This window comes from Drosophila mauritiana, chromosome 2R (genome assembly GCF_004382145.1).
Source record: "Drosophila mauritiana strain mau12 chromosome 2R, ASM438214v1, whole genome shotgun sequence".
NCBI classification, from domain to species: Eukaryota; Metazoa; Arthropoda; class Insecta; order Diptera; family Drosophilidae; genus Drosophila; species Drosophila mauritiana.
In genome coordinates, this window is record NC_046668.1 from 20,455,202 (window position 1) to 20,482,588 (window position 27,387).

Here is a 27,387-nt window from a genome sequence, read left to right on the forward strand (position 1 = left end):
AATATTCTAAATTTCCAACATGGATGGTCTTTTAAAATCATTATGCCACCCGAGAGGCCGTACGATTTCTTATGCAGAAGTAGTTCTACAGAATCGTATTTTTTACGAATCTATAGAACACACTCGTAGAAAAGTGGTATAAAACAGAAACATTTGATATTGACATCAAATTGAGATTTTTAAGTTTGTGACGCGAAAAAAATTTTATATTTTACTAGGCAAACACTTGGCTAAGAAAATCAAAGGTTTCCCAAGACCACACAGGTCCAGAGAAGGGAAGTAAAGAGCAAGTACCATGTCCCGATTTTTGATAGCTACCAAAGAGCGTCTCCAGAGGGGATGTGAGTGAAAGAATTATGTCCAGAAGTTTCTCGCTTCAACGTAGAATTAAACCTTCCTGAACCCCCAGTGCGCTTTGGCCAGATGTTGATCCATAATACGGTTTCTCAGAAAATAGCCGCTAAGGCCACGCCTCCTAAGGCGGTCAAGGCCACTCCACCACCACCCCCGTCCACCAAGCCGCCACCAAAATGTCCTGGAGGCGACAAGAATATGAAGCGGAAGCCGGGCTACTTTGCCAGTGGTGGTCAGCACGCGGTGCTCAGTGATTGCCCAAAGCCAGAGGGCGACTTTATGAAGGCCTGGTCAGCCAAGAACAGCCGCTATAACCTTATCCTTATCACTGGTTTCCTGGCAGCAGGGGGAACGTTGGGCTTTGCCTTGTCGTCAGGTAGGAATAGCATATTATATCGTATAGCAATTCTTTGAGTTTCAATTGCAACTACGATGGATCAAAATATACTTTGGCCCTTGTTTTTTCTGCTTACTGTACCATTTAATCTCAGGTGTCCTCTGTCTAAATTGGACCATTCCCGAGTATCCCTACAACGAGGATGAGATGGAGGAATTTGAGATCGAAGAGGAACGCCGACGGGAGGAGAAGGAGGCGCGCGAGGAGCGCCACCAGGACGCAGTGGAGGCCAGGGAGCTGAGCATACGTCGCCGCCGGGCCAAGGAGGCCATGGAGAGGGAGGTGGATCTGATGCAACGCGACATGGATGGCGGCATCACAGACGCCGAGTTGGATGAACTGCAGCGCCTGGCCGCCGAGCGCGAGGCCTTCGAGCTGTGGGAGAAGGACGAACTGAAGCGGCTCGAGGAGCAGGAGAAGGAGCGCGAGAAGATTCGTAAGGAGAAGGCCAAGGTCAAGGCCGAAAGGGACAAGGAGCGCGAAAAGAAGCGGAAGGAGAAGGAGGCGCAGCTCGAGAAGGAGGAGGCGGAGCGCGAGAAAGCCCGCGAAAAGGCGCGCAAGGAACGTGAAAAGGCTGAGAAGGAGAAGCAAAAGGAAAAGGAAAAGGCCGAGAAGGAGGCCAGAAAGGCCGGCTAGTATGCTCTTATGCTCCAATTTAATTTACTTTGCCAGCAGTAACACCACAAGGGCTTGGAAAATTCTTTAATCGTGCAAGTTCAATAAAAAATCCAAATTGGTTGCTGTTGGCCTGAGATCTGCATTAGATAATTCGCATTTTTTTTATTGGTAGGAATCTTTGGAGAAGATTGTTTGTTTCCTTTTAATTTTAATGTATTACTGTTTACCTCATAGAAGCAATAGCTTTCTTAACTTAACTAGACTTGAGGCACTCAAGTTTTAATCATGACCAGCCCAGATGCCTGGCAGAGTTTAATTATATATTTGGATTCTGCCACTTTATAGACTACTTAACTTGCCACATGCTGGCATTTCTGGTGCAATAAAGCCAGCGTTCTGTTTCGGCCCAAATGAGGTGCAATAACAAAATGCTGGATGGCCCGAAGACCGTCTCCATATACGTATGTTGTATGCATTTAGAGTCAGTCGGGCACTCAGTGGGCTGTAGTAGAGGAAATGGCTCATTGCATGTAATCAAAGGCAGCAAAATTGTATCTCGTAGATAGCATACACATAGAGTGAATTCAATTGTGGCTTCCATTACGCGTCAAATGCTCGCATAACAACGACCACTTGTTGTTCGTCGCAATAAAGTGAGGTTCTTTCTCCGATTCGCGTCGGCTTGGTTTGGCAGCCCCCTAATCTATTTAATGAAAATTCGCTACCGATAGATAGATAGATATAAAGCGTTTGCCCAGCGATGTATCTGCATTTGTATCTGCTGTGCTAAGTGTGCCGGCTTGTGCGCACATAATGAATCACAATCGTCGTCAGTTAAGCCAGGCTTATCATTAATCAAATTAGCTGCAGCACCAGCAGCCACTACAACAAAACACTTGCTTGTCTGCCACCGCGTTGCAGTTGCATCTTCCAAGTGGCAATGCGGCACAGTGGGCCAGATCGGCGCTGTAATTAACTATTAACATGAGTGCTCCGATTGTGCCACAAATGAGCAATTGCCGAGAGCTTATCAAATGGAGTAGAACAATCAATTAACTGTAAGGGGCACGGCAAATTCTGGTTCATTGCGGTTCACTGACCCGATGGAGCGATCCGAAAACAGCGTGAATCCTATTCGATAATGGAAGGGGTTTTCCAATACGTCATGGGGTCTAATTGCATTTCTAAACATGTTGTAAATCTCTTTCACGCTGAAGCGTGATGCATTAGTTAAGTTGGATCTGATGGATTCTTTTAGGAAAAGAGGCTAAGCTGAAAGCACTCATAACAGCGCTAGTTATCTTACCATCTTTATATTCTTTACTTCCTAATAAGAAATCCACGAATTTCCCGCTTACCACTGTGCGATGCCCACACATGGCCAGCCCGCTGAAGCTAGCTAATTTATCACTGGCATTCACGCTTCGGTATTCCCTATTCCACCTATATCCATATCCATATCAGACCCCGAGCCAAACCCCTCCCCAACGTCCGTTTCTGACTGCGAGTGACATTATTACTGTCACACTGTGTCGCCCGATGCAGCTCCTCTGCCTTTTATAATGCATTTATGCTGCAATTTGTTTGAATTAGCGGCTCGCGGGCCTCAACTTGCCTCAGATTGGAGTGGATGGAGCCTACGGAGCTACTTGGACATGGGGAGCAGTGCTGCGGAGGCGGAGTGGCGCAGTGTCACCGGTTTAGTGGTTTATTTGGGGCGTGTATCCATGCATCTATGCCCGTACCCCATCCAGCCTGGTACAAGTATCTTATGCAAGCAGAGCTCGAAATAAAAAAAAGAGCTGGAGATTGGTCTAAAGTAAAAGTAGCTGCATTTACCCAGTTGCAACACCGCCAGATGAAAGCTTCCGGGCAGGGGCGTTGCCCATGGAAATGGGATGGAGCAGCTTAAGACCGTGGAAATTCCAAAGTAACTGGAACACATTTTCATGAAAATCCCCTCGGATTTCCATTTGCTCTGCTTAAGACAAAGCATTTATCTTACATTTATCGTTTTTATGCGTTTACAACCGAGTTTCTCTATATCGTGTCTTATCGGGCCTTGCATGTAAATATTTGCATCAGTGGCCGGATTCTGAGGCTGTGATAAGATTTACAGCACCATTTACAACCTTAAGATTGTAAACCTACCTTTTATTTATGGTGTAGTATAAATATAGAATAATCTTTCGTTTAGCATACTTTGTAATAACTAAACCTACTGTATCTTTCAGCTCTTAGAATCCATTCTTTTTTCTTATTTTCCCCTCTGCTTAAGTTCTCTTACAATGAATTTTCAGTTCATTGACGGGGAAAGCGCCCTGCCAAATCTAATTGGAACTCTCACTTGTTAAGCGTTACAGTAAATAAACAAATTGGCCAAGTGGCTATTTGGCTTTGAGCTGCCTCCGGGTGCCTTTTCAACAAATTGAATCGCTGCTAATCGAAGCTGGAGAATTGAGAGCCAAGAATCGAGATCCGAGAGTGAAGAACGGAGAGGTGCGAGCGTGCCAAGCGGCGTTTTGTATCTGGATTGAGGTCTTGCCACAGTTAGCCGAGCAAAGCGCAGTTATACCAATTCTCCATGGCCGTCTCGGCCACAGTGGGTCAATTCTCCATGCTCCACTCTGGGCAATCAATTTGTGGGACTTGTTCTAGGCCTTCTTCGCGGACTCCTCGATATTGTTGTGCAGTGCACGTAGATTGAGTCACTCCTCCTCGCATTCGGTATTCCCATTTGTATATACACTCATATTCGTAATTATTGTAATGAGCCATTTCTCTAGTTACTTTCCTCGTTGGCCGCATGGGCTGGGTTTTTAATTAATTTTCCATTGACCCAGCCTGACAGCTGAGCCTCAGCTTTTCCCTCTTTTATTTCTGAGCCGAGCTCAGAGCTCTACCAGCCCAAGAGCATTTCATATTAATTCTCATTTTTTCGGGCTCCAATTCGGGGCTTTCGGATCCGCCTCTTCTGTGTGGCCTCCGGTTGCGAGGGGGCCTTCTGTCCAGATTCTCCAGCGTATTTGTTGTGTGGCCATCGTCAAATTTCGCATTGAAACACGAGACAGTGGGGCAAAGCCATGGAAATAATCCGAAAATGCTTCAGATGGGAGAGTAGAATATGTGTGTAATAATAGATGCAAAGGAAAGTTCTTACCTTCCATTGCCCACATTATATTAATATTATTATATAACTTAAGGGTTGAGCAGTCCAAGCTGGCTTCTTTTTTCACCACCTGGCACCACTGTGCATGTCCTGCAACTGAGCTTTGTTATAAATTAAATTATTTTTCGCGTGCATATATCTCTTTGGTATTTATGTGCCCATGTGCTGTACGGATATCGTTACACTAAATTGTTATGTCGGTTATGTCTGCTGAAGAAAGACGCTCGGAACATCAAAATGGCAGAGGGGGCGTAAGCGATTTGTCTTTCGGTTAATTTTTTGTCGGCCCCTTAAGTTGAAAAACCGCTAAGGCCACCGCCCTCGATCCTGTTTTTTTTTTGCTTTCATCCATTCTTCAGATTGTGGAATCTCGGGTAATAAAGTAATTAAAGCCCCTGACACTGTTCAATATTTCATCTTTTTTTTATGCGAACGGTAGATTAATTGAGATTGGCATGGGGTACCGAGCATGCGGCTGATTTGCATTTAATTGCGTATAATTGGAAAACCAAATATGTATTATTTTCACTGAATTTTATTTCGCAAATGCAGCTCGAGAAACGTTTGCTGTCCAGCGAAAGCAAACAAAAGCGAGCAACTGAGGTAACGAGTGCAATAAAAACCATTTGTTAATGACTTTTGAATACGCAATTTGCTGTTGTTGCTTGGGTCCCCCAGTCTTCTGCTTCTTCATGGCTATACGAGTATATATACAGATATATCTTTTATTTTCCTTTTGTTAACTGTAAAACGTTTTACTTTCGCGCGAGTTTTAATTGCCGCCTGCTGCTTCTGATGAAGATAATGATGAAGATGATCTGCCAAATCCGCAGTCCAAGAAACATTTGCAACATTTGCTGGCCACGTTAATGTGGCCACCATAAAAAGCGTGTGAACCCAGTGCTAACGTGTCGAACCAGACAATAAGCCACACTTGGCGACACTTTTCCCTGGCCTTCGCTTTTCCCAGCTGCAAGTCGATTGGGCCGTTTTTACCGGCCTAAAGTTGAAGGCGGTTTTTCTCCGCCATTTCCATTTCCCCTAATGATTTCCGCTGAGATTTTCGCTCACAGAGCAGGAAAAAATATACTTTTCCGCACTTACTCTGCTGTTTCCGAATTTCTTTCCCTACTTCGTAGTAAACTTTTAGACCCACGAATTGGATTTTTCAGACTTAGCTTTTCACAATTTAAATAAATGTTGTACCCAAAAAGTCCACTGACCATTCAATTTTCACTTCTTAACCCACTTGAAAACCCTCATTTTCTGGTATTATCCACTTGCATTTTCCGCCGAATGGCCGCTGGGCATCGGCAAGTTGCTGATCCACAAATTAGTCTCACATTTAATTGCAGTGCTCGGCGGCGGGAAAATGCAGTTGCAGTTGCAATTTCGCCTTGCGACTGTCAGCAAGCCGAAAAAATGCAGCAAAAAATGTTAATTTCATTGCGCGGGTAAAAGTCGCCCCGATTCAGTTGCTCCGCCGTGGACACAATGGACCGTGGATCGTGAGCCGAACAGACAGCTACTGTTATTTTATTTGTCAGGAAAATTGGGTCAACTTAAGCGGCGATCTGGGGGAAGACTGGCCAAGAACGATGACTAAGAAATGTGTTAATGATAGCGAATGGCGTAATTAGCCAGAAATATTTCGCGTTGGCCAAAACGAAAACGTTTCGCTGTCGCATGCCACACAAAATGCTCGCATTTCTGGGGCAGCTGAAAGCCGAGACAGGAAATTGCGTGCATTTTTGGTGGTACATAAATTGGTTAGCTATTGCATAAATTTAGTTAACCTTCGACAGGTGAACGTAAGCTAAAAATAAAAGCATTGTTTCCAGTTTTCCTGGTGTTTTTGGATCGTTGACAGAACAAACATTAATCAAAATGTGTATAAAACTTAGAGGTACGAATGAATCTTTCGATATAATTTTTCTAAACTAAATTATATTAATTAAAAATTGCTTGTAAATTAGTTCTTTGAATATTTATATGTCATTAAGGATTGAGGCTCCATGAAATGAAAACTTTTCCCCCAAATATTCATTAGTTGGCTCCAAGCTCATTTAAGCATAGCTTGGGGAAATAAAATTTCCAGTTTTGTTATTTAAATAGCTGAATACATTTCGAAGAACTGAACTGGCAGAAGCACAAAAACCATTCGAAAATCATCAACAAATTAATGTCAAAATAATAACAAATTAACTGCCTCGGCTGCCGTGGCTGCCACAAGAAATATGACAGTTTACAAACGGTAAAAAATGTGCCCCACAGCAGCGGCAATAAACATTAACTTGGCTTAGATGACGTTGACAATTTCCAAGGCGTCAACTTGTCAGACTTGAACGGTTCGTAAGGAAATTTGTCTGCAGGTTGGCAGTGGAAATAGTAGTTGGTACTTGGTTATGCTAACGGTTAATTAGTTAATGCTGCAAAGAGGTCAAAAAACTGCAGCTAAGCCTAAAGGGTACACCGCAAAAAAATGTAATGGTTAAGATACTTCCATGAACTGTGTTGTATTCTAAAGCTCTTCTTGCTTTCTTTATTTTTGTTGAGTGTAAGAATTATAGTTCTGTTTCTTTGTTTGTTTCTTCACCTGCTTGGCCCACGCGTCCGTCCCAAATGATAAATGATTGAACAAACACGAATGCTCATATATATTTAGCCAAAGGCAATATGCAGGTAGAACATCATTAAACCCTGTCGTCTCCAGTTTAATTGATATTTTTACGCGCGGAAAGATTATGGATAAGAGACATAACTTTTAAGGGGAATTTTGACGCTGCTTGATACTTCAACACCTAACCAGCTTCCGCTGCACTCAGACTTCCTCCTCCACTTCTGAACCTTAGAGGGTAAACTTATAAGGTGTACATATAGGAAAGATCCGACAAAGTCGACTTCAACGGAAGTACACTCACGACTCGCGTTGGTTCGCATAATCAAAGACCCGCAGACAAAGTGTAAAGACCCTTTAGAATTTAATGTTTGAGTCATCCATCGACAGCAACTTTGCTGGCGGCTTTGGCTGTGAGTTTGGTGTTTATTTTCATTTTTTGTTTGGGCTTTGCTTCCGTTTTCGAACAGAGAACCACCGCTACGGCGGTCGAAACTATTAGAAATCCAAAGCGGCCACCTGTAGTCGGCGGTTTTCTGTGGCAAGTGCACAATCAACTGCAATTGCAGTGGCAACAGCAATAGCAACCGCGTCGTTTCCGCTGCTCTTGGCCAAAAAAGGCATTCGACAATTATTGCTATTGAGTGTGAGTGTAAGTGTAGAGGAAAGGAAAGGCAACAAGTGCAATACACTGCACTTAAATTGCGCCCACTAATAACCCAGTCGATGGCTAAAAGGGACAGCGGCACTCTCCGGTGGCAACTTCTTCGTTTTATTTGCCAACACGAAAGGCAAAGACCGGTCAACTTGGAAATTGTCAACACAGCCAGCCAGCCAGCCAGCCACTTGCCACACAACTTTGCCTACAAGTCCCCAGAGTTTCGTAGTCTCGTGGATTCGTGGGGCCTCGGAGGGGTTAACAGGCATCCAGCTGCGTAGACAGAGCTCAGACAAACGTCAATAGAGCTGCGATATAGTCGAACTCTGCCTACGCTACCCTGACGTGGAAATTGTCGGGAAATTACCGGGAAGCGGGCAAACGAAAGCAGTTTGAACACTTATAGATACATGTCGACGTACAACTTTTGAAATGCATGTAGGTGTAGCTAACGCCAAAGTTCAGTACCAATTGGAAGTGAATAACTAATTTAGCCATTATTGATCACGAACCACATGCCATAGTTCTTGTACCGATTTCTCGGATTCGATTCCCTATCATAATCTTTGGCTAGCTTTGCAGTTTGGTTGCTTCTTTTTTTTTGGCATGCGCCGCGTGAAAAACGAAATGAAAAGTTGTTGCTGTTGTGTCGATGTTGCTGCTGCTGCTGCAGTGGTCAGTTGGCGGCGTATCTTTTGGCCAACAGAAGGCTGCGGACCCAGCGAAATATAGACACACACTTGCAAACACATTTGAAAATGGAAAGTCGTCGTCTGGTTGTCGTTTGCAGTTTTGTTTTGGGGGTTTCGTTGGGGTTTTCTTTTTCCATGTTTTTCGGTTTCATTTTGAGTTTGTTTTTTGTTTTTCGTTTTCCGCTGGACTGCGGACTGCGACTGCAACCGGTTGCATTAGTGCAACAGCGTGCAACAACAGCGTGCAACAACAGCACATGCAACAAATTTTCGTATTATTTTTATTAGATTTTGATTTATTGTTGGTGCGGATTGTCGGGGCCTAGTCGCTAATTGGAGTTGGCCAAGTCGGAAAATGCGGTAACTGCAGCGCTGGCGGGATTCTCGGCGAGAAACGAGAAATCTCCGCATCTCCTTGCGGAGGAAAGCGAAAGTTAGACGCTTTAAATTTGAAATTGAAATTTCTTGTTGCTCGGTTTATGGCCGAGGAAAAGCAAAAGCCGCGGTTCGAGACTCCAGCCAAGTGCACGTTCGGTTTGGGCCATAAACTGTGGCCTGCCATTATGAGCTAACTTGGCCAGGGCGGCGGAGAGGTTTCTTTTCGCACTAGCACTCCACGGGTTACATAAGGTTGCGGTTCGGCAAAACCTTACCGAACTTCATTAAAATTGCAAATTTCTCTCCGTCTTTATCTGCCTGTGTGGATAATGGGACCAGAAACTAATAAGCAGGTGCCGCCTGGATGTAGAAATATCTGCGGCAACGGACCAAAGATACAAGTCCCATTGTTACAGCCAGATAAACCCCAGAGCAAACTGTCCGTTTTACCCGGCGATTCTGCGTGTCAACGCTTTCCAGAATCGAGTTTATAAATAAAACATCAGCTTGAATTAGTGACTGGCCCTGACTGTCTATGGTTTGGTATTTGTATTCAAACAAAACCATAAATTGGATTGATTTATAATCGCACACAATATTTGTATTATACGTTTCGTAGACAAAGGTTTAGCTACAAAACTACCGTTTGATTGCCGATGCGAGCTATCTTTTGATATCTTTTTTAAAGTCATCACAAAATCAATTTTGCGGTTAATAAAGGAATTATTGGTACTATTTATAGTCTATAGTTTTCTAACAGAAGGCAGAACTTTGTGCGTATTTTTAGACGTCTTTTGAAACTTTTCAGCTTTTTACTGAAAAACAATACACAGACCTCTTCTTTTATAAACTTGCCAAATTTGGGAAGATTTTTGTATCGCTGAGATTACTTTCTTTAATCCATTTAACCATATATATCTCATTATTCTCTCCACAACCCACGATGATCTCAATGGGCTAAAATTTCACCCGCTTCAATTTCAATTTAAGGCCGTAATCAAATACGTTTGGCCACTGCCCACTCGAAAAAAACACACGCACAACAAGTTAACAAGTTTATCAATTAACATTTGAATTATATTTACGAGCAAAATATTTCGCTCTTTCATTGCCGTTAAGTGTTTATAACTTTCACTGCAGCGTCGCTGTCTCATCTCTCAATAGAAAACATTAATTAAAGCATTAAATGCACATAATTAACACAGTCGCAGATGCTGCCGCTTCTTTCTCCCGATTATATATGGCTATATATATAGTGTGGTCTTTCTGCCCGTTTTTGCCCAACAGTTGCACATTCGTATGTAGGATTTTAATGATTTTCCTTTGTCTTGCGTTTTTCGCAAATGTTTTCGCATGGGAAATGATTGGGGTGCAGTGCAGAAAAGCTGGGCGGTTTGGCGGGGAAACTGCGCGTCATTGAGGAAAAGCCGTCAAGTGGAGTTAACCTTGAGTTTTCCGGGGTAATAAATTAAACTGTTTTGTGTGTGGGGGCCATTTTCAGTTGCGGTAAGCATAATTTAATTTCTTCACATGCGGAAGATATAATCGAATGTGAAGGAAGTATAACCGCAGCTTGTAAGAAAGCCATTCGCCTGAAGTGCCATTTGAATGATAATAAATACAACTAGCTTTTGGCACAAAGACAACAAAACCACTGATTAAGTTCAAAAACAATCCTAATAAGTCCACCGATAGACAAAACTCCATTATCTTTGACCGTATCGCAGTTTATTTTATGCCAACATTATGTAAACGAACCAAAGACAAGCGAAAAGAAACTCAAAAATTAAATCGGAAGCTTCACCCAAATAAGCCAAGTTTTTACAGTTAAATCGAGATGGGCCAAAAAGCGGCGTGTGTGTCAAATACGTTTAAAAATTCAACACAAAAAAGCACCAACAGAAATCCATCGAAAAATTTGACCAACGTTAAGGAACAATGCAAAATAAAACCGAATAAAATTAAAATGTTTGCCTTGCAAACCGGTTCGAGCATAATAATAATCATATCAGAACCGGTTGGATTTAAGAACTGTTCAAAAAGAACTGTAGTCAGACCCAGAATAAAGTCGCCACAGCTTTTCTGCCTTAGCTTGTAATCTCTGCAACCTTTTGGCAATTAATTTTACAATTTAAACCAAAATAATTTAATTTAAGGCAGTGTCCAAACGGATCACAGCCTAATTTCAATTTGATTGCGGCTTGATTGAGATCTGCGGGCGAGACAAGCGTGAAACATGCAAAATTGCCGCGACTCTGTAATATTTATAATAAACAACTCAACGCTTTTGACCAGCAAGAAAAAGCGGTCGAAAAGATTGCCAAAGTTATTGCCTGTCAGGCGAAGTGACGGCTGCCCAATCTCGGGTTTCTCATTTCGTTTCGTTTGGTTTTTTGGGGCTTCCATGGTCCTGGTGCCGCTGATTATTGAAAGAACTCTTTTCTGGAATCGCGGATGGCGGGTTGGGTATTACTTTCCACGTAGATAAGCCATCGGGCGAGTGCTAATCACAAGCTGCCTTCAACGGGTCCCCTGGCCATTGATTTATTGCCAGATTTCAAGTTAACACTTTTTTGCCGATCCCAAATTGAGTTATTTATTCCTGCACCGAACGGTCACGTACTCAGTGTGGCAGTTGCAACCTGTTGCACGCTGCTAGTTGCAAGTTGCACGTTGCACGTTGCTAGCGCAGCGCTTAGATTTATATTCGTAGATTTTGGCAGTCGTGTTAATGAAGTTTGCTGATTTATGTGCTTATGAGCCTGTCGCCAGTTGCCCACAGGAAGTGGTTTTCAAAAATCGATTTGGAAAATCTAATTGGAATCTTTTACTCTTTCGCCTTGCAGATTCTGGGCAGCTCACTTCTAAGACTGGAAACCCATTAAGTGGTAAGTGCTAAAAACGTAAAAATATTTAACAATTCGTGGTATTTGTCAAGCATTTAAGCTGTCTGTTTACTGCCAACCATCATTAATGTCTGGTCGATAGATAGGCTGCCAAAAGAACTGAAAAAATCATCATAAAATCCCCGCTTAAATAAGCATTCATGCTCCAGTTATGAGTGTTTTGTTGGAGATCTTTGGGCACCTTTCCACCACAACAAACCGATTCGTCTTTATTCTGCTGCGTTTTATGGTTTTGCTTAGCTGCACAACCAGTTTGGGTTTTGTTAATCAAAACGTCAGAGAAACCTTCACGAATGACAAAAAAATGTCAAATATTTTGTTGCAGGGGAAAAGTGAAAAGCTGAGAAAATAAAATCGTACAAACGCAAAATGAAAATTACTCAAATTGTGGCTTATTTTCCCTAGCAATTCATGCATGAAAAGGGGTGCCAAAGTGAAACTGAAACTGGCTCTTTTGGTTTTGGTTGAGTAAAGTTTGCGATCATGCCTTTAATGGGTTATAAAATGAGGGTTTTAGGCCTGTAAGTGGGGGCCAAGTTCCTTGACGGCTTTTTTTTTCTTAACGAATAAATCATGCACAATTTTGGGCATTTATTTCTTGACCCGGACCGTTTTTGTCTCTTTTTTTTACTTAGTCATATAATTTTTATGTTATCGTATATTTCTCTTGTTTTTTAAGCCAAAAGAAAAGTGATTCATGATCTTTTTGGGTCAAGTTTACTGTTTTTTTGTTGGTTATACTCTTCCGATTGCCATGAATCATTTGTATCTTGGCCAAAAATCGAACTCATTTTCCACAACAATGTTGTGCGACTCATTAGCGCTGTTTAATTAGATATTTATCTTGAATTTGGCTTGCAGCCAAACTTCGCACATCTATCGTCTTTATTTTGGCGTTCTCTTCGCCTCGCACTTCAGTATTCGGTTTCCTTATTGTGTCAACACAACTCAAAGCAAATTGCCAATTGTTGTCGCTTTGTCAGTATTGCTAATTCCCAAACAAAACAAAATTGAATTATTTATCAAAGGCAAAAAAAAAAAAACGATTTTTGGGCAAACAAAAGACACGCAAACTGTGCTCCGGAGTTCATAAATAATTTGTTACAGTTTCGGCGATTTAGTTTTGGGTCCCCCCGCATTGTTTTGGTCTCAAACAGAACTAAGCCTTTTGAGAGCATTGAAATTTATAGATTCCCCAGTCAAAAGCTTTCAATTTTCTGGCCAGCAAAGATTCTTGATTGAGAGCTATGAAAGGAATTCTCTATTCAGGGGTTCTATACTCGGGTTCTTTTCCAGTTAAACGACTTTCCCGAACAAAGGAAGGGGAATCGGTCGGCAGAATACTTTCTAAATGCACAAATCATGGCAGTGGGTAAAGAATTCCACGCCGTAGAATAAACATTTCGGGCTCCGAAACTCCTAAATAGGCTTTAATTAACAATTTATGTGCGCAGTGGCAGTGGCAGCAGCACCAACTTGATGCATCATCCTCGCATCGGCGAGGGATTCATATCTCCTTTGGAGGCTGTAATCTGGTGGCTACTGTGCGTTGTCACAGCCAGCTCCTGCGGCCTCTGTTCTGCCTAGTCATCCTTAATTATTATGATTATCGATGTTTTATGCTCTATAATTGCCGCTGGCGGTGCGGAGTTGGCAGTGACTTGGAGTTTTTGGGCGTCTCCCAGTCCAGCCTCCAAAATTGCTGTCTTCATTGCGCCTACCTTCTCCTAAGGCCCTTACCTAATTGATATAATTCTGCAGTTTAACTTTGGCTTACTTTGCTGCATGCCTGACGTTCGTCACGTTAAGTTCGTGTCCTAAGTCTTTTGTTTTGGCCGTCAACTGCCGCTGGTTCTACATAAATTACACCGAGCTAATGATTATCTCTTAGTTGGTTAGTCAAGTGTCAGTCTAACACAAGACAAACACATATATCCGCCGAGAGTGAAGAACCAAAACACCGGCCAGCTAACAGCCGACATCGGGTGAAGAGCAGTTTTGTTTTGACACAGTTGCTGCACAGTGGAGTTATAAAATGTGCACTACTAATTGAGTTGTACAAAACTAGACATACAGTTATCAGCATACACTTAATATATTCGTTCTTTTTTTTTGAAGCAAGCTATATATTTATATATTTAGTTTACTAATTACATAATTTTACTTCATTATTGAAAAAATTCGAGTTAGTCCCATTTTAAAACAGTTTGAAGTCACTGTGAGCCAGTTTGCTAGCTGGCAGCTCTATCCGTACCAAGTCCATCCAACCGGGCGGAATGTCCAGGGCGGGCGTGCATTAAAATTTATTATATAAGCCAACAGAGTCGCCTTTGCAGTCGCAGCTTCATCTGCCGCCGTCGCAGCCGTTGCGCTGCGTTGCAATCTTTTAAAAATCTCGCGTACTCATCAACAACATTTCAAAGTGTACGTACATCAAAGTGGACTAGCCCCTGACTTCCCTGCCTAACAGTTGTACATGGAAGGTGTATCGCATAAAATCACAAAAAGCTATCTAAACAGGAAACCCAACAGCAACACATCAACGGGCAGTAGCAACATCGCCTGCAAAAGCAACAACAAAAGCAACCACAATGTCGTTGGCGGCGTCGAGTAAATTAAAACAAAACGTTGTCGTCGTCTCCTCCTCCTAAAAGTGTTCCTCGGGCCTCGCCACTGATCCTGCCCCATCCCATGCCCATGCCCATGCCATCCCCACGCCATCCCATCCCATCGCAGTCCCCGTTTATACCTGTTGCTTAGAGTTTCTACTCCTGCTCCGGCTTCTGGATTGCGATTGCTCCTCCTGGCTGTCTGACTATGTCTGCTACTGTCTGCTGTTTTGTTGCCTTAACACTTTGCACAAATATTATTATGTATTATGCTTTTTCGCCATGTTGCCCATGCGGCTACTGCTGCTGCGGGGTGGCAGCCACAGCTTTGATGGATTGCACGTCTGTCGTGAAGAACTCAACTTCAACTTCGACTTCAAACTCGGCTGAGTGAAATGGCAGCCACTTTTTTCGTTAGCTGGGCGTGATCGGGGGCAGGAGAAGCAACGACAGTAATCAAGAGCAACAGAATTTGAAGGTCAGACAGAGCGCGGTGTAGGTTTTTTGGGAAAGTCTCGCCGGAGTCGAAAACGTTGTTTATTAGCATCAAATTTTGGTTGTTCAGATCTGGGACGGGAAAAAAGAGATACTTTTATGTAAGAGATTTATCTATTACACTGGGCATTGCATTTAAATTCTATATTTTCTGTTTTATATTGACACCGATTTTGAATTGAGCATAACTTAATGCTTAGAAATATTTTTATTAGGTTTCCAAAAAACATAACTTTTGACTTTTATGCTGCATTTGCTATAAGGCAGCAATATTTATGGTTACTCAAATCAGATCTTGTCTATTTATGTCGATATACATTGTGAACGCCCTCAAATTTTCCCCCCACTCAAGTGCAATGTTCAAGAAAACAAATGTTGCTGTGGCACGCAGTTTCCCCGCTCTTCAACGCCTCTGCCTTTAGAGTTGGGTGCGACTGAGCCGTAAACCCAAAACTGAGAAAAAGATGCCTAAAGATGGAGCCAATGATGAATTCGACATTGGAGTGCCAATCAAGGGAAAACAGGGCTCATAAACGTTGAGTAAATCGGAATTTCTCGATTTACTAGGGAAGAGCCGGAGATTTGGAGCCCTCGATTGATTAGTCACGCCTTTTAGAGCTCCAGATGCTGCAGCTGCACATCCCGAGTGCTTGGCATGATGGTGTAAAAGAGCCGAGCAAACAGAATTCAAATCCGAATCCAAAGCGGCAATTAAGCGGCCAAACGAGTCTAACAATGGAAACTGCGGCCATAAAACAGCATGAGTGCAAATATGCATACACATACACCAGTAAGCGAGCTGCAAAACTGCAAAGGAATCCGAGTCTGAACCACAAAAGCAACAGGTGCGCAGCTGGGGATCAGCAGCATGTGAGAGAGCAACAAGTTTACCATAATCACAATAATTTTCAACTCAACTGGACACAAGTGGCACAAACGGAAACAACGAGACCAAACCTCAGTATGTGCCGGAGAATGTGCCATAAAAACTAGAGATCAGAGGCAAGGGGAAGCGGTACGGATCGATGCCTCAAATTGTTGATGGATGGTCTGGACGAACTGAAGAACCGAACTGAGAAAGAAAAGCGATTGTACAGGCAAATCCAAGGCGATGGCTGCCACTAATGACGGTTTAGTATCCATAAGAAGCTACAAGCCAGCCCGAGAATTATTCACTCATTTCGATTTCCCCAGCGTTACTTTCTCCACTCTTTAGCTCTTCAGTTCTTTCAGTTAGAAGAAGTGAACGGGGGCTTTAAAATTAAACGATGCAAAGTATAGCTCTTGTACAGAAAAAAATTTGGAAGCTCCGCCGAACGGTTGTTTATATATTATTTATCTAAGTGAAATTTTAAACATTTACGAACTGGAGCTATAGAAAATCGTGTTTTCTTCCTTGCAATTGATTGAAAATAAAGAATGCTTTTCATCTTCTTCTCTGAAAATTTCACCCAATCTCTTCATAGAGCAGTGTCGATTGAAGTTGAAGCTTTCGTTCTCGATAAGACAGTTCGTATCTTTTCAAGTCGACTTCTTTTCACTCCTGGCCATTGTGCAAATTATAAAGCCATGTCCAGGTGATTGACATGCCACGTAACGGGGCAAGAACCAAGGAAGAGCCCGTCTGACTCACATTATAAAGCCATAAAAATAACACCTCCAGCTGCAGCAACAGCCGAAGACAAAGTGGCATCCATCATTGGGGAACCTTTTCGTTTTCGGAGGGGGGCCACACGCAGCGATCGACAAGAGGCAACTGGGGACAAAAAAGCCAAACTAATTACATGCCAAGTAATTTTAATACCCACAGAAAGAACTTGCCCAGTGCAATGAGCACTCGCACACCAGCAGCATCACTTGCAGCAGCAACATCCGAAGCAGCAGCAGCAGCAGCCGCATCAAAACGAGGAGCAGCAAACACGTAATGTGGCAAACAGAAAAAAAAGCGAAACAACAAAAAGTGGTGCAAGTAAACAGCATGAGGGCCAATGGACTCGCAGCAGCAGTCGCATCAACATCACAACCAAGTCACTGGCTGCTGTAAATGGCCAACAACTCGGGCTTGACCCATGGCCAACATCTGCTGCGATTGCTGGTGGTGGTGCTGCTGCTACTCTTGCTGCAGTTGCTGCTGCTGGTTGCTCTTGTATTTGGGTGTGCAACAGGAAGTTGGACTCGCTCGCTTTGATATGTAAATTGTGCCAAATCAATGCCTGGCTCTTAGCCTTGCTGCCGAATGTGGTAATTAAAATCGCTGGGCAGCAAAAGGAGCGGGCAGTGGGCATTAGTATGCAACTCTCACTCGGCGACAGCGGCCGCAACTGTTGGCCATATAAGCGGACTGAAAAGAAAGGCCAACGCTCAGTGCTCAACAAAACAATTTACCAAGTTTGGCCTAAACGGCCAGTGACAGTCCGGCGACAACAACAATTGCAACTGTTACGGCAGTAACATCCTCATAGCGAGCATAGCAACACGTGCGTTTGCCTTTTGCAGCAGCAGCAGCAGCAGTAGCAACAGCCGCAGCAGCGGCAGCAACAACATCAATATCGAAAGGTGCTTGGCCAGGCAGCTTTGAAGTTTTTCGCGCGAAATTTACTAACGGCAACGGCACAGGAGCAACAACATTAACAACAGCAACATCATCAGCAGCGGACTGAGCAACTAAAACGCGCGTGCGCAACATTTGCCACAAATGGAGTTATCAACCAAATGGGTCTTCATCGATATAAAAATTGATGAAGCGCTCTTCTCGGAGGCAAAACTTTGGCCTGTCCCAGCATCCTGAGAGATTGCAGCCAGCAATTTTCCAAGGAAATTGCTTTCGCCCCGAGTGCTGGTGCGTGTACTGCCGCTGGGTCTGCTGCTGTTGTTCTGGCTGATGATGTTCCTCGAGCGGTCTTTGGAGACTTATTTTTGCTTGTTACCCAATGCCAGTGATTTGTGTTCTTAGCTAATGAGCAGCTATCAAAGAAATGTCCAATAAATTATGGCCACAAGAGCAGCACACTATTCGCACTGCATCCAACCGAACCGAAACGAACAAAAGTGAAAAGTGACAAGGCTCGTAAATACGTATTTATTGTTTTAGTGTCGTGGAATTTGTAGCTGGCTGGAGTGTTGTGTTGTTTACCTGACACACAAAATCATTGAGGTGTCAAAAGTAAGCGACAACATCTACGAGCCCACATATATCTGCTTGTTTCCTAACCGAGGGCCCGAATTGCGGCCATAAACCTGGACACACTCAGCGGCCATTGGCGTAAAGATGTTGACAGAGATCCGACACAAAGTAAACTTGGATGTGCTAATCCGCAGGGATAATGGCGGGGAATGTGCCCTCTTGTTTACCTTTCACTTTTCAACCTGGGTACTCCTTGGACCTGACACCTTGGAAGCAGAGTGGCATCGTCCAGAGCACAGCTGCAACATGCAGCACATTCCCCGAGTGCACATGTGCCCTCATAATTGAGGTTCAGCCGCATTCTGAGCACTCCTTTTCCACTGCCGTCATGCATTAGCTAATGACAAGCCATGAAACTATGGCCAAATGGGTTGAACAACCTCAGCAGCCGGCCCACTGGGCACCAAATGAAATTGTCATTTCAGAGCGTTGCTGGTGGAGTTGCAGTTGCCATTGCTGTTGCTGTTGCAGCAACTAGCTGCATTTGCTGTTGTGCAGTCAGAACAAGTTCAAGGCATAATTGCTACAAGCAGCAACATTGGCAGCACTCGTGTGTAATTGTCGTGGCGGATCAGTCGCAACACCTGATTAAGTGAAGCATCACATGGCTGTTGCTCGTTTTTATTGCATCACATGTTGCTGGTGTCGAGTTGCGAGTGGCGAAGCCCGCAAGGATGTGGCATCCTGTCACTGCTTGTCAGCAGCAACACATGCTGCTGGCGCTAGTGCAACAGCAGCAGCAGCAACAGCAGCGAAAGTATTGGCTTACGGCAACAGTTGTTCTTCCTCCATAATTGATCGGATATTTTCGGAGCTTGATCTCGTTGTGGGTGTGTGGTTGTCCTGCTGCTCTCATCAAAATCTGCCATCATAACTGCAAACTCAGGTTTGCTGTTGCTCCAGCTACTGTTGAAAAATGTTGTTTACCAGCAATTAAAAAAATTACATGTACGTGCTGCAGCGACGACAAAGTTGATGCCAGTCCGCAGCGAGGCAGCATCGGCATCACCGATCCGAGTTCCTAATAGCATTGATTAGAATTTTTCCGCCAGCCTCCTTTGCTTCACTTTTCGTTTTATGCCAGCGCATGTGTGCTCCTCAGTTTGGCGCACATGCTAGCAATTTTCCACAGAAGAGACACCAAATATTTAATTATCTAAAGTGCAGTGGGCAGAAAATCATAAGCAAAGAAGGGGATTCATTTTTGTGGCCATTCTTAATTGCCTTCATACTTTGTTGAGTCAAACGATTGAATGTTGCTTACAACATAGAGACATTGCAAGGGATATGTTGTTCTATAACCATTGATAACTTCACTGTTTATCGGGAAGCTATCAACAACATCGATTTTTTTCAAGCTCTAATTTGCAGCAACATGTCATTTATGAAAAATGCACAGCATTACTTTGGAGATAAAACTCCTGGGCTGAACTTGTTTCCATGTCCAAGTCGCAGCTTAATTAAGGTGGAAAAGGGCCCGGCCAAAGACATGCATCAAATGACTGCAGCAGCAGCAACATCACGAGGAGGAGGAGCTACAGCAGGTTTCAGTGATCTGTCATTGCCGGCAAATGGCTTAACCACTGCAGCCACAACTATAAATAGTTGCACACGTGCATGAATTTCGGACTATTAGACGTAATAGCTGAATGCATCATAATTTACCTTGACATTTAGACCAATGTCTGCGCATGCCGCAGTTAATTGCCAGCGAGCAACATGCAACAGCCGCAGCAGCAGCAGCAGCATAAGCATAACAACGACAACAGCAACATCCACATCAACAACTATGCAAATGGTTTGCTTACACGCGTGCATTTTGATTAGGTTAACTATTTATAGCCATGCGATGCGGCATCAGCGTCGGCAACATTCCAGCCATGAGTCACTGCAGCAGAAGCGACAGCAGCAGGAGCAACACTTGCTGCGCCGCTTCTGCGACATGGGGATAATCACATTGATATGCCTAATTAGCTGCAACAGCGACCACTGCCTAACTGGCCGGCTGACTGGCTAGCTGGCTGTTTCCGATAATCCTCCTGCACTGGGCAAACAGGTGCCACCTGAAGGTCAGCCGCTTTTCCAATCGCAGCAGCCGGATTGCCGGTTTCTAGTAGCTGGCTTAATAGTATCTGCCATGCGGCGCTGATTTCGCAGTGCGAAGCAATTAAAGTTCTGATTGAAGCCCGAAAAATGCTGAAAGTTCTGACAAAACAGATTGGCGCGGCCATTTAAAACGAAAATGAAAACTGAACGCATGCGCCAAAGTCGCCGACGCACCACTCAAGGCAGCCGCTGGGCAAATGTTTTTGGTTTTTGGATTTCGGCTTTGGTTTATGTTTCGCTTGAACTGGTCCGCTCCGTCTTGGGCCCAAAACTCCGGTGCCGAACTCCCTGCCCTGATCCGTCTGCGTCTGCGCGTCGGTTTCTGTTTCTTTTTCGGTTTCGGCCTGGCCAACTTGGCAACCTTTAAAAGAATGCGGACTTGCCAGTAGTAGACACACTCACTCGCACACACACTGCGATATGTAGGCGCATGGTAGATAGGCCACATCGAAGATATATATACGAGCGCCTTCTATATGTACGGCATGCACGGGAAAAATAACTCAAAAAGTTTGTGGCAACAAAAGGTAACAACTCTCAAGCTGCCCCGTGATAAAGCCACCAAGTGGGGTGGTCAAGAAGTTTCCAAATGGCTTCTTAAAATTTAATAAATTTCTCAACATTTTTTTACAATGCTTTTATTTATTTAAAAGTGTTTTGTAAAAGCTTTCTAAAAATTAGAACAAATTTTGTGGCATTCAAAAACTGTTTCGAGATGAATTCCTTCGGCAACCCGTGCAGCCAGTTTAGTGCCGCAATTGTTGGCGGGATCATTTGAATCAGTGTGCGTTGGCCAGGGAGTGTGTGTGTTGCCAGTTGCAGTTGCCACATGCCGCATGCCACAGCTGTGGCAGTCCGGCTTGTTTACAGGAATTTTACAACTATGCAGCCGGCTCCTTCAGCGGGTCGGGCTAAAAGGATGAAGAGAAAATGTTGTTATTGCTTATTAAGGAAAAAAATCACGGAGCGAGGGCAAATTAAAATAAAATTAAGTGCAGAAAAAAATGTGGGAGATACGCGAAACGGGGTATCCAAGTGGAGCCAGGGGGCGGAAAGGCCATCGGCTTAGCCTTGTCCTTGTCCGACTGAAAGGCCGTTTAAAAAATAGTTTAGCAATCGTCAGCCCCGCGGACAGAGAGTCACGTTCTCGCTGCCCACTCCTTGGATCCCAATTCCGATCCCGATCCCCATCTCGATCCCGATCCGCTGCCACTCCATCCACTCCACATCGTCGTCATGCGGTAATGAGCCAAGTGAGGTTCTTGGAATTGCGCCAGCGGCGCGTCCTTGAAACTGGTTTCGCCCCATAAACAAGGCGGCCATTTGCCTGGATATCTGAGTCGGGTCCATAATGCGGCTAGAAACTATGACTGTGATCCTCAGATTCCCATCTGGTGGCCATTAAAATTTTGCACTATTAATTAGACAACGCACAGGAAATTTATGGCAATGACCTCTCGCAGACCAATTAAATGCACATTACGACAGCCTGCTGCTCAGTTCTAAACCGCAGACCCCTGCTTAAAAGCATCAATAAAAATCAGCGAGGCAAGGTTCAAGCTTCTGAATAAATTTGCAAAATTATTACTGAACAGTAGCCGGAGAGTAGCCCTATGTATTTTGGGATATATATAGTTATTATACAAGCTGCAGTTTATTTATTGGAAATAAAGGGTTTGCCCTAATACCAAAGCGCCATCTGTGGGAGGTAATATTTAAAGACTTGTTCTATAGTTATTTTCTTACTACAACTTTTTTAAGACTGCTTTGATAGTTATCTGCGCTGATTCATCACTTGTGAAGATTTCTTTCTGTGTACATTATGCGTCGGTCGATGCACAGGCAAGTGTCACATCAATTAGCCGCACCGAGGGCCACAAGATGTGGCGATTGCAGCTGGCTTGGCTAAGTTGGCTAACTTGAGCTAGCTGGTTAGCAGACTCATAAAACATCAAATTAGCTTTGACTAGGTTGGCTAATTTGAAAAGTAAGAGGCAGTTGGGCGAATTGGCCATCTCCAGTTGTGTTTACGCCGTGGTTGAGTGGTTCAATGGCCCCCCGGCCACCCACTCGACAGCTGTTCGCTGACCTTCGCCGCCTGACGTTGACTTTCCTTGATTTCTACACGTATCAGTCGGAAAATGTCGAGCAAATATTGCGATACCAGCTGTGGGTAAAAACAAAAGTCACAGCAACAGAGCAAATATTATATAAGCACACACATCAGGCTGTGTGCTGAGCGTGTTTTCGGTTGTTTTTTATTACTGTCTGATAATCACCTCTGATCCGTTTGTTGAACCGATAAGAAAAGATCCATTCGCATATGGGGAAGTGTCGACCAGTTGATAAGCACTTATTTATAGACATTAACTACTCTATAAATAATGCCATCAGACATTCATAATAACTCCTCCTCAATTAAACACAATGAGCTGTAAAGCGCAATCACTGCCTCGGAACTGTAATCTGGAGTAGTACAATAAAATCAAAGCCAAGAAAGTAGGAAATCGATAGTTAACCATTGGCCATGCTGTTCGTTGAAGTTACTGTGGCAGCGGCAACAGCAACACTTCAAAATTTGCTGCAATTTGCGTTAATTATACGCTCCGTTGGACGAAAAAAACAACAGCAGCGAACAAATAGGGAATGTCGATCGAGATTGCAGACAAATTTAGGCCATACAAAGCTCTACTTTGTTTTCGCTTTTCCCGAAAATTAACCCACAATTTTCCTCCAATTGCAGAAACACCAACATAGTATGCGTCTCTTCAAAACGCGCAAATCCACGGATACCTACAGCACACTAGCCGCGCAGCAACAGCAACAGCAGAAGCAACATCAAGCGGAAGGCAGCAACATTTCCCACAGCAGCAACAGCAGCAGCAACAAGAGTCACACACCGGCAACATGCAGCAACAGACTGAACAAGAGCATTGTGAGCAGCACCAGCATATCGTCATCGCTGCCTGATCTGCATGACAAGTCGCCCGTCATGATCCTCAGCTGCACCACCCTGGCCAGCAATGGAGCCACCGCCACGGCAGCGGTCACAGCAACAGCCACCGGCACAGCAGCAACATCTGCCGGCTCGCTGCAGCAGCAACAACAGCAGCATCTGCAACACCAGCAGCAGCAGCCGTTACGCACGGCCACGCCCACGTGTCTGCTGAGTGGCCGTCAGACGCCATCGGCCATATCGGTGATGTCGCTCCAAGAGGCCACCAGTCTGCACCGCCAGCAGCAGCAGTCACACCAGCCACCCACCATCTACGTGCCGGTGCCCACGAAACTTGGCAGCAATGTCAACACTGGCAACAGCTCGGCCACTCTGTTGCTCAGCTACGGCAGCACCAGCAGCATCGCCAACCTGCAACAGCAGCAGCAGCAACATGCCGCCCAGTACCAGCAGTATGTAGCACAGCGACTGCACGCCGCTTCCAGCAGTTGTTTGTACGAGAAGGGGACGAATGCCAGCGGGGGGGCGGCCAGCAACAAAAGCAGTCGATCCCTGACCCCAAATGGTAAGTACTTTACTATAAAGTGAAGTAGAATCATCATATTACTAATGGTAGCCCAGGATTGTGCTTGTAATATCAAAATCTAGAGGATTTGTGCTTTCATATATTAGTTTTTCTTATTGGCTGATAATATCATGGGTAAAAACCTGCAATCATTAAGCTGCCAATGGCAGTTACTTTCCGTATTTAACGCATTTTCAAAGTAAGTCATACCCTTTAGCACACAAAAAGCTTTTGCCACATAGTTAGGCGCACTAAACAGGACATGTGATGCACCTTGTGATAACATGGTGATGAAGAAATAGCTCTTATCATCGCAGACATTCACGAGCCTCAGCCAGTGTTCCTTGTTCTCCTCCTTAACCTCCCAAATGCTGCAGTTACTATTGGCGCCCAATTCCAGTTGATTTCCAGCAGTTATATAGAAAAGTTCCTTCTTGTGTTCGAGACACAAGCGACTGGTTTTCACCAGAAGCCTCAGAGGTCTTGGTAAACTCTGCAACATGTTTTGGAGATTATTGTTCCACTGATCTGGATGATTACTCTTGAGGTTCCTCAATTCCAGGGCAAAGTTAGAGAGAAGAATCTCGTTCAGAAGACGGAAACGTCTAAGGTGCCAATAAAAGCTCATCCAAAGCTTCAGCTTGAAGGGATTTCCGGTATTGATATGGCTTTGCAGATCTTGCGGTGATTTTTGTGTCTCTAAAATATCCGACCAGGGAATATTCCATGCCACGCGCTGTTGCTGCTCTTCATTCAGTGACAAACTGATGTCTTTAGTCCACTTATCGAAATCCAAAGGGCTTCCATTTAATTGTGTAGGCACAAGTCCAATCAGTCCATAGATATCGTCTTTAATTACCGCCTGAACTGGGTTTAGTAGCGAGCTTAAGCCCAAAAGTATTTTGAGCGCAATGTAAACGACCATAGCGATGGAAAATCTTATTCAAACTGATCTATAGATTCCCTATTTGTTCAGTTTGCTCCGTGGGATTTCCGGGTATTTGGCGCTTATCGCTGGTTTTTTCATAATTCCTTGATATTCAGTGGGGCCAACGCCCTGGTTTTCATTTCCTTAAACCCAAGTGATACCAATTCCTGTTCCCACAGGTCACTTGCCCGACTACAAGTTGGTGACAGCGGTGCCAGTTGTTGTCCTGGACGATGAACACAAATCCAATTCATTGCCGGCCACTGAAGCGGGTCGCAACAGCAACAGCAGCAGCAACATGAACGGCAGCAGCAACAGCAACAGCCTTGACGTCAGCAACAGCAACTCGCATTCGGGCAGCTCCACTTCTTTGGCCAGCACCACGAGAAATGGTAAGTACTTTGGCCAAAAATAGAATGGAAATCCGGGCAAATGCCTGGAAATTGATTTTCCCTTCAAGTGGCGGCGCCTCGAGGGTTTGTTTTCCCCGTGGAGTATATTTTATTTTGGGGCACATTCAACCGAGAGTGTTGGGTCAATGGTGAGGGGGAAAATGAGCCCATAAATTGTGGAGCGGCAGAGGGTGTGTTGTCAGCCAGGTATTAAGAGCTCAATTTGGAGCACATTTTAATTGAAACAATTAATTTTCCATGGCTAAACATAGGAAGCAGCACTCCCAGTGCTTCCGTGTTTAGCGGAGGCAAAATCATCGCCAATCAGTTGCCAATTGTCATCGATACGATGCGTATTGTGCCGCATGGCACATACTCTACTCCAAAATACCGTATTGACCCGATTTCGCATCAATGCGCGCCGCCAACATCGTCGCTGTAATGCGATCCCATGTCTGCAACTGGAATTTGTATTGTTTTCAGCCCGGCACGAGTTGGTGCTGCGGAGAGCAGGCTGTGGTCTCGATTTTGAGGAGGAGCCCACCCTAAAAGCCTAAACTACACAGGGAGAAACCCTTTCTTGGTAACTTGGGAATAAGTCATAAACTTGCTTGTTATAAACACCTTTCTTTATAAATGATTATAGACAACACAGATCCTTCCTATATTATCTGAAATACACGTTGCTGCCATCCGATTCTTTCAGTGTAGAATATCTCCCAGCCAACAGCCGACCAAGTGTGACAAAGCTGGGCATTATATGTCATTCAATGCAGTTCAGCTGAGTTCACTTTACTTTGGTTGAGTTCAGTTAGTTGTAATGATTTGCACAAAGAGCACATCATTTACTTTTTTTTTTGCCCGGTTATGTGATATGTGATTGAGGTTTTCGGTTGTATAGATGGGTGGAGTTGTGAGTAATAGATGTGGCTATTAGAGCGGCTAGTTAGATAAGCGAGGAATTGAGGGCAGGAAATGGCTGATGAAGTGATTGGCAAATAAAAACATGGGAAAATATGAGTGCCGAAAGAAAGCCAGAATCAATACCGTACAAGTATCTATGTGCAAGCGATTTTCACTTTTCCTCGGCTGGCCAACCGCAGGCCATCATTATAAGCCGCGAGTTCTAGCAAACGGCAATTCAAATAATGTTTTCCAGCCCCTCTGCGGCAACCGCAAAACGTTTGATGATTGCATTCTGAGATGCCGGCCGACAAAAGCGGCCAAACAGCTGCAAGTCGGGCTGGAAAGATATGGCAGGTTTTATCAGGTGGCGCGGAAATCTGCAGCTGTTGCTCCACGAGACTCATTCATCTTGGGACCAAAGACAAAGTCACTCCAAAGCCATAGCCATAGCCATCGCCATCGCCATTGCATGCCAAAGTCACATTCTAAGTTCGTTGAGCTTTTGCCGCCTCTAATGCCGCACTTAATTGGTTTTAATTAAGGTTTTGCCAAGTGTGCCGGCCCAAGGTCAATTTCAGTTTGTATTAAGATATAGCTGAGTAAATATTTTCGTTTGCACATTGGTAAATGGCTTTCATCGAAGGAAAAACGATGAGAAATCAATAATCTTTAGGCCTCACTCTCAGCATAAATGCTATAATTTTCGATCCAGTTGAGGTTTCTGGATGGTTTCACCTTCTACTTCTTTATTTCTCCAATGGCGCTGCACGCATGCGCATTTATTGTGGATTATCGCTTATTACATGTTCCCCTGACTTGATTTCAAAACCGATTATCGATCTCTCATTGCCCGCCAACTCCATTTCCAGCTCCAGCTCCAACTGAAACTTCAACTCCATGCCGTTATGGCCAAGTCTTCTGAGAAGAATTCTCCGCCAGCAATTCGCATTTGTACGTGAGATATTATTGCATGCCATGTGCACTTGGTCTTGGTTTCTCCGCGATTCCCAAACTGATTTCGATTCCGATGTTGATTTTGATGTTGATTCCGTTTGATCTGAAAGTGGCACAAAATCGCGACTTTTGAGTTCACATTTGCATACATGAATACGCCTTTCCCATGGCTTTTTGGTTATTGAACTTTTCGACCGTTTTACACTTTTAAGTGGGGCTTTTCTGATGCATATTAATTTGTTATTGTTATGGGTTCTTATGTGATTTCTTAGTAATGGACATCCTAAGAAACTTCTTCAGCTAATAACATATATACGAAAAATATTAGATTCCTTGATTACGTAAAGTAATTATAGTTTGGAAAAGCACTACAGATATCTATTCCTTTCTCTGGCAACTCTGGAGAACTGCACTTCATCCGCCAAGAACCATGCCTTTTCCTCCTCTGCAACACTTCAAATGTTCAGTTCTAAGATGGAGCTCCAGCTCTCTGGGTCTCGAAT

General features: G+C 44.0%; 3 protein-coding genes across 5 annotated transcripts in view; 2 read left to right on the forward strand and 1 right to left on the reverse strand.

The window, feature by feature from the left end:
* LOC117135452 overlaps positions 1-27,387 on the forward strand; it is a 35,782-nt gene that overhangs the window by 2,939 nt on the left and 5,456 nt on the right. For 2 of the 3 annotated variants that reach the window (XM_033295636.1, XM_033295637.1), the window contains exons 3-5: positions 11,730-11,771; positions 22,927-23,704; positions 24,812-25,024. In XM_033295636.1, coding sequence (XP_033151527.1) covers positions 22,942-23,704; positions 24,812-25,024 — 976 coding nt within the window. In that variant the 5' untranslated portion in view covers positions 11,730-11,771; positions 22,927-22,941. The remainder of the gene's footprint in view (positions 1-11,729; positions 11,772-22,926; positions 23,705-24,811; positions 25,025-27,387) is intronic. The other variant, XM_033295638.1, reaches the window with a different exon arrangement.
* LOC117135454 (histone-lysine N-methyltransferase, H3 lysine-79 specific) lies at positions 155-1,520 on the forward strand. Its single transcript, XM_033295640.1, has 3 exons — positions 155-341; positions 410-730; positions 846-1,520. The coding sequence occupies exons 1-3, from the start codon at positions 296-298 to the stop codon at positions 1,385-1,387; spliced, it is 909 nt and encodes a 302-aa protein (XP_033151531.1). The 5' UTR covers positions 155-295; the 3' UTR covers positions 1,388-1,520.
* LOC117135455 lies at positions 20,817-24,637 on the reverse strand. Its single transcript, XM_033295641.1, has 2 exons — positions 23,915-24,637; positions 20,817-21,094 (listed from the first exon to the last, which is right to left on the reverse strand). The coding sequence occupies exons 1-2, from the start codon at positions 24,627-24,629 to the stop codon at positions 21,048-21,050; spliced, it is 762 nt and encodes a 253-aa protein (XP_033151532.1). The 5' UTR covers positions 24,630-24,637; the 3' UTR covers positions 20,817-21,047.